Source organism: Castanea sativa, chromosome 4 (assembly GCF_040712315.1).
Source record: "Castanea sativa cultivar Marrone di Chiusa Pesio chromosome 4, ASM4071231v1".
Taxonomy (NCBI): Eukaryota; Viridiplantae; Streptophyta; class Magnoliopsida; order Fagales; family Fagaceae; genus Castanea; species Castanea sativa.
The window spans coordinates 20,772,728-20,790,039 of NC_134016.1; the positions used below are offsets into that span (position 1 = coordinate 20,772,728).

The following is a 17,312-nucleotide window of genomic DNA, read 5'->3' on the forward strand; positions in this document are numbered from 1 at the left end:
ATTGAGCTATCGTTCATAACAAGGTGTGTCAAGCTCCTCTCTTATTATCATTTTTGTTTTGTTTCTTAGTTTTTCATCAACCGTTTCTTGTCAAGAAGAATATTGAGCTTGGGAAAAGAAATTTGTTCCCTCTCTTCCACATATAAATAACATTAATCTTCATAGGTAAGACTAATAAGCTTGCATTTCATTTAAATTTTCTCTTCCGTGAGGCAAGTCTTATATATTTTTTAGCAAAATCAACAATATATGTATATGCTTGGCATGCATATATTAGTAGAAAGGTCATTCTCTTTACAGATGGAAAATGTGAATCATATCTTATAGAGAATGACATAATTACTTTTGTATTTGGAACTTGACATTGCAATGACTAAGTCTTTAGATTCTAACTTGTACAAAATAGCATCTAGCCTTTTTTTTTTTTTGAGTTTTGAGTTTTTAAATAGCATCTAGCTAAGAATAAGTTATTAGAAAATTCTACGACGTGGCTCTACTAAACCTGGAAACTTAATTAATTAGGTCAACGATGAATATCAGTACTCTTTGTATTCGTTATTATATATATATATATATATTTTTTAATTTGCCTTAATGTTGTGCTAGTGATTTTTAAATCGAACTTACTATCAATGATAAATTGTTCTGGCAGGTTTCAGTGACCTCTATCTCTCTCTCCCTCTTCCGTTTTTCCTTAGAGAAGATGAGAGAGATTTTTCCAGGACTATGGCCTTGTATGCTTGCTATGCTATTGTTCATTGTTTTTCTCACAAAATGGTCAAGAAATAAGAAGGTAGAGAAAAGAAAATACAGATTGCCGCCTGGAAGAAGAGGCTGGCCTTTAGTTGGTGATAGCTTCAACTGGTACAATGCTGTTGCAAGTTCTCATCCTCCTAGGTTTGTCGAAGAACAGGTCAAAAGGTAAGTACATTAATTAATGCAATAGAAACTACAATGTATCTCTTAAACTTTTGCACTTGATTTAAGAACTAGCTAGGTTTGGCTAAATTTACATTGTCTAGCTATATATATGATAGAAGATTAGAAGTCATGTTAGCTGAAAAACAGGGAGACTAAATAGAATTGGAATCTTTCATTGCTTGAGAGAGTCAATTACAATGAGAGTGAAAGAAAATACAGATTGAAATGAACTGAATGAATGAATAATCTACACTATTCTCTGTTTATATACAAAAGGTAAGATAACTAACTATACAAGTTGGAGCCAAAATCAGTTATTTGAAAACTTCCAGAAGCTATACACGTGGCAAGTCCAAGTAACTAACTCCTGGATTTGTGGAATTAACTGTCTCCACACTCCTAGATGCAGAGCTCATGATGTGGCACAGACTCAATCAATTCCAAGGCTGGCCGAGCTAACTCGTTCTCCGATGCAAGCTCCACGCTGAGTAAGGCACACCTCATCGGCAAAGGCCGTGTTGCTTCTTTGCCCTCGTGGCTGTCTAATGCTCTTAGCCTCGGTAGCACGGATGCACTCATGTACCACTAGCCAATTGTGTGCAAGACTTCTTTGCGATCTTAATACTCCCCTCGAGTATATCTCTTGCCTTGTGATCGATTACATCGGTATAGGGATTTTCCACCTTAGAAGCAAAAATATTGATAATTCCCAACCTTTTTATCAACCTTAAGAAACTTTCCACTCCCAAGGCCTTGGTAAAAACATGGCTAGTTGGTTTTTAGTTGAAACATAGAAGGTTTTGAGTGTACCATCAAGGATTCTATTCACGACAAGTATGACGATCGGCTTCTATGTGTTTTGATCTTTCATGAAACACTTGGATTCTTCGCTATATGGATTGCGGCACTGGTTGTCCTGATACATCGAAGCTTGAGGCTTATCATGGTTGACATGTAAATCTTGTAGCAAATGCAAAATCCAAGTCAATTCACGGTGGTTGTTGCCATGGCCACATGTTACTGCCTACACCTTTGGATCGAGACACAATGCTTTGGTTCTTAGATCTCCAAGACACTAAAGCATCTCCAAGGAACACACAATAGCACATTAGAGACTTTCTTGTGTCGGGGCACCTGCCCGGTCGGCATCACAGAGTATGCCTTTAGATGTAGATCGGATTCGGTGGGGAAGAAAACTCCTTGACCAGTGTCCCTTTGATGTATTGAAGGATTCTAGATTTTGCCTTCATGTGTGGTGCTCTAGGTTGCCAAGAATTGGCTAAGCCTATGCCTTGCATATGTTATATACCGGCTTTGCTTAAGGTCAAGTACATAAGCTTGCCTATAAGCCTTCTATCTTGCCACTGGATTAGAAAGCAAGTCTCCACTATCCTTAGATAACTTAGTGCTGTTCCATTGGGCTTTGGTGCCCAGTTTACATCTGTCATAGTTTCTTCTAGGACTTCCAAGGCATACTTCCTTTGGCTTAAACTGATCCCAGTCTTGTTTCTTGCAATTTCCAAACCCAAGAAATACTTGAGTGACCCTAAATCCTTAATACCAAACTTCTGATCCAAAACAGATTTGAGAGAAGCAACACAAGTGAGATCATTGCCGTTGATTACCATATCATCAACATATACAAGTAGAGCAGTGAACAAAGATCCTTTGCTATGGACAAATAGAGAATGATCACTTGTGATCAACAAAACCAAGCTCCTTGATTGTTCTTGACAACTTAGTGTACCACCGCCTTGAAGCTTGCCTCGATCCATAGAGGACTTAACCAATTTACACACCTTAGGAACATTAGAAGAGGCAAGAGAAGAGGCCGAGACACACTCCCCTTCTTGTGAAAACCAGGGGGCAATGTTATGTAGACTTCTTCATCTAAATCCCCATGTAAAAAGCATTATTGATGTCTAATTGGTGTAAAGGCCACTTTGCTTGGTGCGGCAAGAGCAAGCAAGACTCTAACCCATCTTAGCAAGGCGGAGAGAAAGTTTCAAGGAAATCAAGCCCTTCCCTTTGAGTGTATCCTTTAGCAACTAGCCGGCTTTGAATCTTTCAACACTCCCATACGGGTTAAGCTTGACTTTGTAAACCCATTTGCAGGCCCAATGGGAGTTTTACCGGGAGGCAAGGTAGTGACAACCCAAGTGTTATTCGGCTCGAGGGCTTGAATTTCTTTGTCCATGGCGACCCCTCCAAAGTGGATCTGAACGGCTTGGGAAAAAGTGGCGGAGTTCTTTGGGGGTGGACATAGCTACTAGCAAGTAAGAATGATAGCATGGCTCTAAATGAGAATAAGTAAGACATTGACCAATGTCATAAGGAGCACCACTGCAATAGTAGCACAAGCATAGTCCTGCAAATATGCGGGAGGTCGATATCTCTAGCGGAGACTTTCTCGGAAGGCACCAGGCACTTAAGCAAGCGGTGAAGGAGAAGAAGGCATAGGATCAAGAACGAGCACTGTATAGGACTAGAAGAAGGAAGGTGGGAAGAAGGTAAATCATTAGGAGTAAACTGAAAAGAAGGAGATGGAGAATCAGCAACTTCCAAGGCAGATGGATCAGAGATGCTAATGGGAGTAACAAAGTTATCAATACCAGTAGGACAAGGAGCTGCAACATCAGAGTGAAGAAAAGGATCTGCAATAGAGGGTGAAACAGAAGCAAAGGGGAAAGAATGCTCATGAAAAACCACATCCCTAGACAAAAACACCTTATTGTTGGACAAATCTAGAACCTTATATCCTTTGACCCCAAAAGGATATCCCAAAAAAACACATTTAACAGCTCTAGGAGCAAATTTAGACCTATGATTAGAAAGGGTGGAAGCAAAACATAGGCAACCAAAAACTCTTAAATGTGCATAGCTAGGAGAATGACCAAATAAAACCTCAAAAGGAATTTGATTTGACAAAGCAGATGAAGGGATTCTATTGATCAAATAGACAGCTGCTAGTATAGCATGACCCCACAAATGCAAAGGCAAATAGGATTGAAACATGAGAGCTCTTGCCACATTTAAGATGTGTTGGTGTTTCCTCTCAACAATTGCATTTTGTTGAGGTGTTTCAACACAACTTAAATGATGCAAGATGCCTTTTTTAGCAAAAAAATCTTTCATGATGAACTCAGTCCCATTGTCAGATCTTAAGATTTTAACTTTCTTAGAAAATTGAGTTTCCACCATAGTGCAAAGCTTGTTCCAGGCAGTTGTGTTTGATATTTTTGCTTTAACAAATATACCCAAGTGCATCTAGAGTAGTCATCAACAATGGTTAAAAAATATTTGCAATTATCAATAGTAGAAACTGAGAAAGGTCCCCACAAATCACAATGAATCAGCTCAAAACTAGATTGAGACAAATGTGAACTTTTATTAAAGGGTAAACGTTTTTGCTTTGCAAGTGGAATGAGATATCACACTCAAAGTTCTCAACGGGAATGAAACCAGAAACATCACTTGGTTTTATTGAAGCCAATTTAGCATTGGACAAGTGACCCAATGCGGAGTGCCAGATGGGAATTTGTGAACTATTTACAGAAGCAGCAATGAAAGATGTTGCAGTACAGCCCTTGTCCAGTAAGTAGAGCCCATTGCTTTCTCTACCCAGACCAAGTGTGCTCCAATGAGCAAGGTCCTGAATAAAGCATAAAGTTCCAAGAAAAATGAGGCAACAAGCAGTGGACTTAGCTAATTGACTTACAGAAATGAGATTAAAGCTAAATGAAGGAACACAAAGAACATTGTGTAGTATAAGCTGTTCAGAAATTTTCACAATGCCAATATGAGTAACAGAAGCAACTTCTCCATTAGGTAAATTGACAAAAGTGTTCAAGGTTGAAGTGATAGTAGTGAAACATTCAATGGAATGTATCATGTGATCTGTGGCCCCTGTGTCAATGACCCAGTCTGAGGCTTGAAAGGCTTTTCTATTAACTGTTTTAGCAGAAAAGATGGAATGTTGCAAGGAAGGCATCAAAGGATTACCTGACATTGTGTCAACAAAAGGAGAATAAGCACTATCTGAGGATGTCAAGGTGGAAGGCACACCGGTTACGGCGGGTACACCGGTAACTCGGATAGCATACTAGGAAGCTACCGGCACTTGTACTAACACTTGCAACATGATGATTAGCACCTTGATCATGTCCAGAGTTAAAAAGAGCCAACAATTGCTCACATTGTGCTTTAGAAATAGGGCACTGAGCAGCTGCATTAGAAGGTACTTCCACAACTTGACCTTGAGGATAAGAAACTTGATTGGCATTGGAATTAGGCTTCCCTTTGTGCTTGTAACCTGGTGGATACCCGTGTAGGTTATAACACTTGTCTACAGTGTGTCCAAGCATGTTACAATGAGTACACAAAGGTCTCTCCTTCTTAGGACCACCTCTATTACCTGAATTCCCCTTAGCATTGGCATACATTGCCACTGAATCAGGCCTAGGTGTGAAGGTAGAGCCATGACCAATGCCTTTATGAGATTCTTCTTGGAGAACAAGAGCATACACCTTGCTCATTGAAGGAAATGGCTCAAGCATGAGAATGTGACTCCTCACTGTCTCAAAGCTCTCATTTAGCCCCATTAAAAACCTCATCACATAAGATTTCTCGTGTGCAATGCTCAGGATTTTCATTGCTCCACATGTGCAAACTGGTAGAGGTTCATAATGAATCAGTTGATCCCAAATCTTCTTGAACTTAGAGTAATACTCATCATAGATAATTGTCCACGAGTAATTTGTGAAATTTCCTTGCTGGAGATTATAGATTTTTGGTCCATTTCCGTGAAAAGACACGGCTGCAACTCAAGCCACATCTCCCTCGCGATCTCATTAAAGGTACATAATACTACTTGACACATCAACATGCATGGAGTTAATCAACCAAGACAGTACCATTGTATTGCAACTTTCCCAATCTTCGTACAAAGGAGATTCAATCTCAGGTTTAACAATCTTGCCATTCACGAATCCTATCTTTTTCTTGGCAGTTAGAGCTAGAACCATAGCCCTAGACCAAGATTGATAGTTTTTCATCCCCAACAACGGTTGTGTAACTAAGATGTTCCCTGGATTTTCACTTGCACTAAGGAAAAATTGATTGGGAGAATGAGACTCTGTGTTGGATTGAGGAATTTGCCGCGTGGTGGATTGATTATGCACAGGTTCAGATTCACTTCCTTCAACAGAAGCCATTGATGCCTTTTATGAGCTTGAACGGAAATGAAGGGAAAAAAAAAAAACTTTCAAGATTCAATTTCTTGAAGTAATCTCTGTTTGTTAAGCAAGAAAAAAAAAATTGTAGCAAATCTAGCACATACTAGGGCTCTGATACCATGAAAAACAGGGAGACTAAATAGAATTGGAATCTTTCATTGCTTGAGAGAGTCAATTACAATGAGAGTGAAAGAAAATACAGATTGAAATGAACTGAATGAATGAATAATCTACACTATTCTCTGTTTATATACAAAAGGTAAGATAACTAACTATACAAGTTGGAGCCAAAATCAGTTATTTGAAAACTTCCAGAAGCTATACACGTGGCAAGTCCAAGTAACTAACTCCTGGATTTGTGGAATTAACTGTCTCCACACTCCTAGATGCAGAGCTCATGATGTGGCACAGACTCAATCAATTCCAAGACTGCTGAGCTAACTCTGTTCTCCGATGCAAGCTCCACTGCTTGAGTAAGGCACACCTCATCAGCAAAAGCTGTGTTGCTTGCTGCCCTCGTGGCCTGTCTAATGCTCTTAGCCTCAGTAGCAGATGCACTACCTGCTGTACCACTAGCCAATTGTGTGCAAGACTTCTTTGCAGTCTTAATATTAGCTGTGGTAGTTTTGTATATTTTAGACTCACTTCTGCCTATCAAATCACTTCTTTCACAGGCAGCAAGAGTCAAAGAGTTTTATACATTGATTACAACCATATTTTAGCAATGTAAATGAGTTAAATCATTTTTTTAAAAAAAAGTTTAAATGAAATGACCAATAATAATTGAGTGGGGGATCGGAATAAACTATATTTCATTAATTAGTATTTTAATTTTATATTTATTTCTGTTAAATGAAAATGCATAATTATTATTGAAGTGAATTAATGGGAGGTGAATATTATTAATTGGAGGACTGCTGCAGGTTTGGGAAGATATTCTCATGCAGCCTGTTTGGTAAATGGGCAGTGGTGTCAGCAGACCCAAGCTTCAATCGATTTGTAATGCAAAACGAAGGGAAATTATTCCAATCAAGCTATCCAAAATCATTCAGAGATTTGGTGGGGAAAAATGGGGTAATCACGGTCCATGGAGATCAACAAAGGAAACTACATGCAATTGCCTCCAATATGATGCGCCTAGATAAGCTCATCAAATTCCATTTCTTGGAAGACATTCAAAAGGTTATGCTTCAAACTTTGGCCAATTTCCACAACAATCAACACATTTTTCTCCAGGATGTGTGCAGAAAGGCAAGTCATCAGATCATCATCAAACGTATTATTCCAATACACAAACACACACACACACATATATAATTAATTACTGATCAATTAATTAATTAATGATTGTATCTACACACACAGCACAGGTTGCTATCAATCAAATGGTTAATCAACTCTTGGGAGTTACAAGTGATTCAGAAGTAAATGAGATGGCTCAATTGTTCTCTGACTTCGTTGATGGTTGTCTATCCATTCCAATTAACTTACCGGGTTTTGCTTATCACTCTGCCATGACGGTAAACACACACGTGTATATATATATATATATATATATATATATAATTTTACTGTACGTATTTCCGAATTTTTATCTGCTACTTCTAGTGTATGAATTTTTTTTTTCTTTTAAATTAAGTGATCGAACACATATATGACATACCATTTATACCATTAAAATAAGCAAAAAGTAGTGACTCCGGAAGGCGGAGGCTGAAGTAAATACTAGTGATAGACAAACATTTCAATGCACAAAAATTAATGCCCGATAGGCCTATGGTATATATGGAAATAGCGTTACAACTTACATGATCATATATATATAAAAAAAAAAAGCAATGCTATACAATTTTTTTTTTTCAGTTTATATATAAGCATTTTTGTACAAGTAAAAAAAATTCATATTGACTCTATTCTTGTAACTTAATTATCTATCTATTTAGAGTATACCCAATTTCAGCAATTTCATATTAGTGAACGTTTTGGATAGCAGCAAGCGTCCAGCGTTTGCGCGTCCAGCATTTTGCACGTGGGTCCCGTGCACTGTTCACGAGACCCACAAACCTCTTTTTTCAGCAAAACTTTTATTAAAAATGGGTCTCATGCACTATTCACATATTTAAAAATTATTTTGCTACAATGTTTTTAGCAATAAATTTTCAGTTCTCAGCAAATAAGCGGTATCCAAATACACCCTTAATATTTGATTTCAATAAATGCGTATTAGTATCGGTTTGAAATTACAAAAATATCCTTCCCATGTGTACCATTTCTTGTTATTATATCTTGTGAAATGGCAATATTATCCTCATCATGTGCTTCTTTCCTACCTTTAATTTCTAAAGTCAATTTAGTCTGTAGATTTTTTTTTTTCGAGAATGTATAGATTTCTATTTTCAATTGTGAAATTTGTAGCTGAAGTTTAATTTTTGTCAATCTAATTATCACGTTATCAAATTGAATCTTTGATCATTATTTCTATTAGCAAATATAGTCATTCAAACATTTAAAAATATATATTTTTTTTGAATAATACTTATTAAACAACAAGAGCTATTAAATGATGCATCTAATAAATGTTTTCATTTTCAATTAAATTTTTAATTAAAAATTGTATAAACAGCGTTATTTGTTAGAAGATATAGATGAAAAGATCATATCGATTCATTTTTACATAGTGAGGAACTATATATATATATGAGATATGCTAAATACACTCTAGCACAATATTTAAAGCCCTTAACACAAAATTTTACGGCTAAGCTGATTTTAACACTATACTAAATAAGATAGTCCAAGTGTAAGTTTCTTAGCAAATTTCCATACTTCTAACTACACTACACAAACATGACAATATAGAAAGTTAAAGGAAATAAAGAATAAAGAAGGCAAACCACACATAACACCACAAAGTGTTGTGGAAGAGGAAAACCCGAGCCCCGGGCGTAAATGGATGACTATAAACCCTCCAAGCCTATATCTCTCTATGTACTTGAGCCTTTCAAGCTTCAATTAGCAACCAACTCTACGAGTCTTTTTTTTCACCTAGCTTCCCTGGGTCATCACTGTTGAGCCATCAACAGAAAGCCACCAAAGGATTTGGATTTGATTTGGCTTCACTAAGTTTCTAGACCTTCAACAAACTCACAACACTCAAGGTTTTGTGATGGAGTTGAAGGTTACAAATTTTTCTCAAAGATATGTGATTTATGAGAGAAAATGAGGAGAGATGATAAAAATTTGTTTCTCTAGACTAAGGCACTCTCTCTCATACAAAAGGGTTGAGATGAAGAAATGCTCTCTCTTGATCTTATAAGCTTAGCTCACACACTTCCTATTCACATATACAGAGGGTGTGTGTTTTGGCTTACGTGGTATGGATTGAAAAGAAGATCAAAATAAGAACAGAGCTGCCAGTAGGTATTTCACGACCTTGTCACAGGCTAATTGGTTGCGAGATGGTCATGCCAACAGTCTCCCTGGATCTTCGATCTGACATGTATCACTCATAGGCTGTCTAGTCGCCTGCAGATTACTTGCAGGTCGTGAGATCTCTGGTTGATACAGCTTTTCAATGTTGAGGGAGAGGCTTAAGTACATCTACTTCAAATTATATTAAAGTCCAGGAAAGATATATTAAAAAGAGAATAAGTACAAATAGATTTGACACGTAATAAAGCTAACAAAAATATGATTTTTCCGTGTGTAAGAGATAGAGATTTAAAGCGGAATATACACAATCGGTTTTTCGGCATACCTCTTTTGGCCTAAACCGACGATCACACAAGAGTTTTGAGATTGTTCTACGCTGTCTAGAGCTAGCCTTCATGCAGACCAGCTATTCAAACACGTTCTAAATTCTAGTTTGTATAATCCACAAACCAAAAACGTTTCTCCGACGGTGTTGCACACTACTAGAGTAATGCAAACATAACCCAAAATATAAGAGTCTCACAACATTCTGTAAACACTATGAGAAATGCAGAATTTGTTCACCGTTCAATGGATACCACTCTTGGTGTTTTTATACACACCACTCTATTAATATTGAGTGGGATAGTGGACTTAGTGGGGTAGAGTAACGGTCCAAACCATTACTCCATAACTCTTGGATGGGGTATAAAGAAAGACATGCCCACTTTGGGTGTCCATCCATATCCTTTTCAGTTTCTAACACTGTGAAAGATGCTTAGAGACGTTGTAATTTTAATTTGCAAAGAAGCAGCATGAGAGACTTGATTGTAAATCACAATGGAGAGGATTAACCACAAAATTTATTAAGTGGACATTGCTAATATGCATGGCACATATTGTGGTCCCAAATGTGAGGTAACAATCTGAACAATGGATCATTTGGACCTTCGACACTGTGCTATTTATTCAAACTCTGTTCTCTTAACTCTAATTAACTTTGAATGGATGTAATATGTTTGAACAGGCAAGGGAGAAAATAATTGGGAAGGTAAACAACATGATTGAGATGCACAGGCAAATGCAATTACAAGGTACAGGTGCAACACAGCAAGGTAGTATTGGTGTTCTTGGAAGACTCGTAGAGGAAGAAAGCTTGCCGGATGAAGCCGTAGCAGACTTCATTATCAATCTTCTCTTTGCCGGGAACGAAACAACTGCTAAAACCATGGTTTTTGCCGTTTATTTCCTCACTCACTGTCCCAAAGCAACGAAGCAACTTATGGTATCCAAATAAATAACCTCTTAATCTTTATATATATATATGAACAATTAATTGTGGTTCAAATTTTACTCTTACTATATATATCACATTTTTCGTGCCTGAGCAGGATGAACAAGATGGGCTAAGGAGTAACAGTAATGGAGAGGAGCTTCTTACATGGCAAGACTACAAAGCAATGCCTTTCACACAATGCGTATGTATTTATATTGATACATCATCCATTGCTTGTATCTACTTTACCTTACACTACCTGCACCTCACATAAACTTTAACAGCTAAAATTACTTTAAATATAAAATTTGGAAATAAATGATCAGCAAATGGGGTCTCCAACACAACAGTAGCTTCTTGTGCGTGACATGATGAAATTTTGCATCACAATTCACATCACATCTATAATGAAGGCCTTTTTCTCTTTCTTTTTAACTACTTTCTCAAAATTCTCCATGGAGCTTTCTTCATTGTCTGGTCCAATCACTTTAAGTTTGTAACTTGTAAGTGCATTATGTGCATACGGTACGTACATGATGATCCATGTTTTAGTAAATTCTCAAAGATGCTTTTTCCGTGGCAACTAGATTTCAATATTAAGCGCAAAAATCAACATAAGTATATATGAGCCGTGTCTGTGTGATGAGAGCCTTGGGTGATCTTTCATACAGGTTATTGATGAAACACTTCGTCTTGGGGGAATTGCTATTTGGCTAATGAGAGAGGCAAAAGAAGATGTTTATTACCAAGGTAATTTTTTTTTAAATTACCTTTGTGAATGTTAAATAGTAAATACATGGGAGGAGTGGACCTTAGCATCGTCATAATTCTATTTCCATGACATATTGGAGTAAACATTTCTTTATCTCCTTTTATTATTAATTAGTATTGTATAACCCGTGCATATGCATGATACAATTAATTTTTTTTTTACAATTACACTCATATGTGGATTCAAATTATACTCTCTATTATTTTTTTATTTTAACTTTTTTGGATATACACATGAGTTTACTCCTCTTTTTTTGTTGAGTTTTTGATGATTTATTTATATTAGACCCAAAAAATATATGTTTTTTTTTTTTTATTTTTATAAGCTCAAAAAGGTATTTATTTACTTTGATATTGCAAATGCATGAACCCACAATGTAGCCTATATATATATATATAAATCACAATTGGTTGCTCCTAGTATGATTTGTTTTTAATTAATTAGAAAATATGTCATGAGACATTATTAATTAATTTGGTAAGTCATTGGTCATTTCCCACTATGATTTCGTTATTTACATTTTGGCTTTTCCTTTTGCTAGATTGTTCAAATATAATATATAATTAGTACTTACCCGAATAAAAATAAAAGTTTAGTTAATAATGTTTTTGTGTACGTAGATTATATCATTCCCAAGGGATGCTTTATAGTTCCGTTTCTTTCTGCCGTTCATTTGGATGAAAATGTGTATGAGGGAGCTCTAACATTCAACCCTTGGAGATGGATGGATCCTCAAAATGAGGTAAAATTAGTCTGATATACTCAATTACTTGAATAGGTTTGAACTTTGATCATAATAATTTTTTTTTTTTAAAAAAACCTTATTTTGGTTGTATAGGGCTGTTAGTTTCCTATAAGTTTAATTAAAAGCTACAATATAATTTTTTTTAAATTTAGGAAAAGAGAAACTGGAGAAGTAGCCCATTCTATGCTCCCTTTGGAGGAGGTGCAAGATTTTGTCCAGGAGCAGAGTTGGCTCGCCTTCAAATTGCTCTATTTCTCCATTACTTCGTCACTACATACAGGTGCCTCCTCCCTTTCTCTCACTTCATACTCTAATTTTGTTTTAATAAGCTCCATCTAATCTACTGCACAATAATGTATCTCATTTTTTCTTCAATTACTAAATGCTTTATTGAGAATACTTATAAGACGGTCTGTCATGCTTATGTTAAAGAACAGAGTAACTGTTTTTTGGACCCAACTTAAATTAAGATATAAATTTTTAAGTTCTAATATTGTCAAGTGAAGATGATGAGAAAATAAATTTATTAATGAATCTATTGTATCTGTATGTATGTTTTATTCAGGTGGACCCAACTTAAAGAAGATCAGTTGTCCTTCTTTCCCTCCGCTCGATTAGTAAATGGCTTTCAAATCCGCTTAACTAAAAGGCATGATGAAATGCAAGAATTAACTTGATCAATTTCTATTTTTTTTGGTTCTCGTAATTTATCATACACATTTTATATTTGTCAATCATGTATAAATTTTTTATTCATAAGCTCCTATCATGTAATGTAATATATTGAAGCGTTTGAAATTGTATAGAAATTTTATTTGGGATTATTTGGAAATTGCTGTTGAATGAGTTTATTTTGTTCTTTAGATAAAAAGTAGGTCATTAGTTCCTAGGAGACATCTAGCGAGATGGATGCTTAATACTTTCTCATCTTATCATTTAAATTTTGATTCTAGATTAATGGATTTAGATGGTGCTTTTCCAATGTAATTTGTCTTGTCATTGTAACTAGGAATCATGGCAATGTAATTTTTCTTTAGTTTGTAGCTAAGAAAAAGGCATGTAATTTTAATTTTTATTCTTTCAATTGAGACCATTTAAGCTTCAATTATTTAATGAAAGATACATTTTCTTGGGTTTCTTTGTTCCAACAAGGCAATAATAATCAAGTTGTGATTTTTTTTTGGTTGTTGAGAATTGTGGTGAATTCATTATACATCCCTTGATTTAAGGGTATAAATATTTTTGGTAGGCCTTTTGCACTGTTGGGCCTCAATCCTTTTTGCTGCACTATAGCCTGTTAGTCTGAGGTAAGAAAGTTGGAACTGGCTTTACTGGGGCTACGCTTCAGGCCAGTTTATGCACAAGTTGAGCCAAGCCAATGTAGACGTGCCCTGGCATAAATGCTGTGGGCTGAGCGTATGGCATGGTGATGGTCATAGTAGGAATAACTAAATATTATGGTAGGAATACAGTATAGTAGGATAACTACAATACTAAACGGAGTAGATAAAACTAATACTGAGAAGATAGTTAATAGAGTTATGGCAGAATAATACAGCAAATAGAAATAACATTACAGCAAAAAGAGTAAATAACTCAATAGCCGAATAGTGGGCGAATCACCCAATAAAAATGACTAGTAAAAAAGGAAAAGCTTGTCTACCAGATAATAGGCTGGACATTTCAACAGAAGCAAACCCTAAAAGGGAGCCAACCTCTAACGCGGGTAACCTCAATAAAGGCTCCCGCTATAGAAGTTACACACTTTGGAGAAAGGGCCTAAATGGTTTGAGCTATGATTCTCAATCTTTAGAGAGTGGGTCTGTCAAGAGGGAGAGAAAATGCCGTCTATTGATGCATGCCTCTATTCCAACCATTCACTTTCTCTCTCTTGTTTTCTTTCCGGTCTTTCTTTCTTTTCTCTTTAGTTTTTTCGTGTATTCCTTTGTTTTCAATACTTTTTTTTTTCTACTTCCTCCGCCCCCCTTTTCACTGTTCATGGCTACCCCCTTTTTATATCATCTACCATTATGGGATTTACCCTTTTTGTCCCTTAACCATTTTTGGATCCTTATGGGTATCCCTCCAGGACTGCCCACTAGCTTGCCAGCTGCCAAGCCACTACCTCTGCTAAGAGTGTGTTGGTTGCACCACTCTTCATTCCTAGACAAAGTCTCTTGTCTTGTTTCTAACAACTTTTTGATCATCTTACCCATGTGGATAAGGATTAAACTACCTCATCACCTACCTCTATGGCATCCATCAAATGGTCACAGCTCATACTTACTTCTTTTGGGCGAAATGCCATCCTATCGAGACATTTCCCATAAAAGAGCTTGAGCATGAACCCCAGAATAGACCCCCCCTTTCTCCCCACCGCCAAACCACACCCTCTGAATACATTGACCCATGGCCCACCTCCCATGTATTGGCTAGGTACAAGTAGGTGGTGTCTTGGCCCTTTGTGCATACTCCAATTCATCTGAAGTTGTTTCTTTCTGGCCTTCACACCATTTTTGCTGCCCTTGCGTTGTTTGATTCTACTGTATGTGCTAGTTGATTTTTATCTTTTGTGGCATGAAGGATGTATCAGCTCTTTGACTTATATCTTCTTTCTTTCATCCCTTCCTAGACTAGGTATCATTTGCACAAAGGCTTTCATCTTCCTACTGAGCCTATGCTTTCTTCTTTGTGGTCGTAGCCCTTTTTGGTCACTAATCCTGCCATATCACTTCATTGTGTCTGCTACAGTTTTTCCTTTCTCTTTATTTCTTATTACCCCTTAGGCTTGGGATTTGATCTGGCCTTATCAACCCATTTCTTTTATTAATCCTTTTCTTAAGGCTTCCTTGGCCCACTGACCTTGTCCTTCACCTTTTTTGGGCTTATTGGTCAACGTTCCTACCATGACAGCCCGTTTTACCACTTCATTCCTCGGGCTTTGTCGGTTCATTTACTTCTTCTTTACCCCTTTTTACTCCCATGGGCTTGTTGCTAAATTCTTTGGGCTTCCTTGGCCCTTTTACTACATCTTTACCTCTTATTCCCCATTTGGGCTTATTGGCCTTTAAGCTTACCAATTCATTCCCTAAGCTTCCTCGGCCCATTTACTTCTTCTTTACCTCTTATTATTCCCATGGGCTTACTACTTCATTCCTTGGGCTTCCTCAGCCTATTTACTCCCTCTTTATCTCTTTTTATTTCCATGGGCTTGCTAGCCATCAATCTTGCTGCTTTAGCCTGCTGGCCTTGTTTCCTAATTTCTTTACCATTTTGCCCCTCATTTCCTTCTCATATTCTTTATTGTTGGTCGTTTTCTGCTGTTGGGCTCTTTGTCAAAAATGGACATCAACATTCAGCCCCCTAAGCATATGGATTGCTCCTGCAATTCATATGCGAATACTTATGTAAATTTCTTTCCTTTCTTTTTTTTTTTTTTTTTTTGAGTTTTTCAAATGGTGGACCCCGCCTTGTTTCCTTTTCTTCCATGAACAGGCTTGTCTCTTCTAGTTTCCTAGTTTAGAAGTTATTTTGAAACACAACCTCCGCTTCATTAATGCAATGCTTTTTTTGATGGTTGACTCATTGCCTCCCTTCACATCTCTTTTATTTGTCTTAGCCTTTTCATTTTCTTTTCCTCATACTTTTCCCAACTTTCTCACAATAATTCCTTTTTTGTTCTCTTTACAATCTCTCCTTCCCAAAATTTCTTCACCCATCACTTTCACCATTCAATTTGTCTACCATATCGCTAGTGTAGACATCGCATTTTGTACCTTATGACGTGGGCCCCCGTTCCCCAATGATACTTAAAATCGAAGCCCCAAGGCCAGTTTAGAGCCCAATCATATATCAAATTGACTTGAGGAGTGTTAAAATGGAAAGTATAACTTTTTAAATGAGCAAAAATCTATTTTTGGAAATAAAATGACCAAGGTGACCCTCAGCTTGCGTAAGTGGGCCACAGCTTGCGTTCATAGGCCAAAGCATGCGTATGCAGGCACATTCCTACCTACGTAGCTAGGGTTTCAAAAGCATAAGAAAGACAAGTTTTCTGCAATAATGGCTGAGATTTGGAATGAATCCCACAACATCTGGGAGTCGTTTCAAACCCCATTTTTTCCACTACAAAAAGCCTTACATGGTACATTTTCAAAACACATAGAGATCCCATGGGAAAAACCTTAGATTCACTAGAAAATAGTGAATCAAAAGGGAGTTTTTCACAAAACACCCTCAAGTCAATTTTGTTTGATTGAGACCTTTTCTGGCCCCATTCCTTTTAGTTTAACATTGCTAATAACTATTTTATTGAATTATGATAGATTGACTAAGGGGAACGATCAAAATCAAAGCTTGGGAACTCCTTTTGAGGTATCAAGTTTCAAATTTTTCTTTATATTTTCTGCTTTTCTTGCTTTTTTTTAATCTTGTTTTTTTTCTTAGCTTATATTTATATATGTTTGCTTAGGTTTTTTTTTATAGTTTTGTTTAGGTTTTGAGAATGCTGGGTTGTTAAAATTAGGGTTTTTGTGTTTGTGCTCTGTTTTCTGTTTTGGTTTCTGGGTTAGGGTTTTGAGTGATTCCCACACACGCATGCTATGTGCATGCGTACGCAGGTTGAATCATGCGTATGCAAGCTTCTAGCTGCGTACGCAGGTGCTTGCCCAAAAACCCTAATCCAGATTTCTTATGTTGTTTGGTTTGTTTGTTTCACATGTCTTGCCTCTGGTTAAACCCTTCTCACATGTTTATACATATTTGAGCCTTTGTCTTGTACCCTTGCTTATCTTTAACATGCTTAGATTAGGGTTTCATGCTTGTTTCTTGCTTTGATACCATGAACATGCATCATATGCCATCTATGATGCCATAGGTGCTATGTTGCTAAAAGGTAAGTAAGGTAAGTCAGGCATTCACATGTACATGCATATTGTATGATAACTTGGTTTA

The 17,312-nt window shown here is 36.8% G+C and overlaps 1 protein-coding gene across 1 annotated transcript; it reads left to right on the forward strand.

The window, feature by feature from the left end:
* The first annotated feature begins 668 nt into the window (after nucleotides 1-668).
* LOC142630458 (abietadienol/abietadienal oxidase) lies at nucleotides 669-13,175 on the forward strand. Its single transcript, XM_075804454.1, has 9 exons — nucleotides 669-921; nucleotides 7,079-7,406; nucleotides 7,526-7,675; nucleotides 10,594-10,851; nucleotides 10,958-11,044; nucleotides 11,514-11,592; nucleotides 12,235-12,356; nucleotides 12,512-12,639; nucleotides 12,925-13,175. The coding sequence occupies exons 1-9, from the start codon at nucleotides 704-706 to the stop codon at nucleotides 13,034-13,036; spliced, it is 1,482 nt and encodes a 493-aa protein (XP_075660569.1). The 5' UTR covers nucleotides 669-703; the 3' UTR covers nucleotides 13,037-13,175.
* The last annotated feature ends 4,137 nt before the right edge of the window (nucleotides 13,176-17,312 follow it).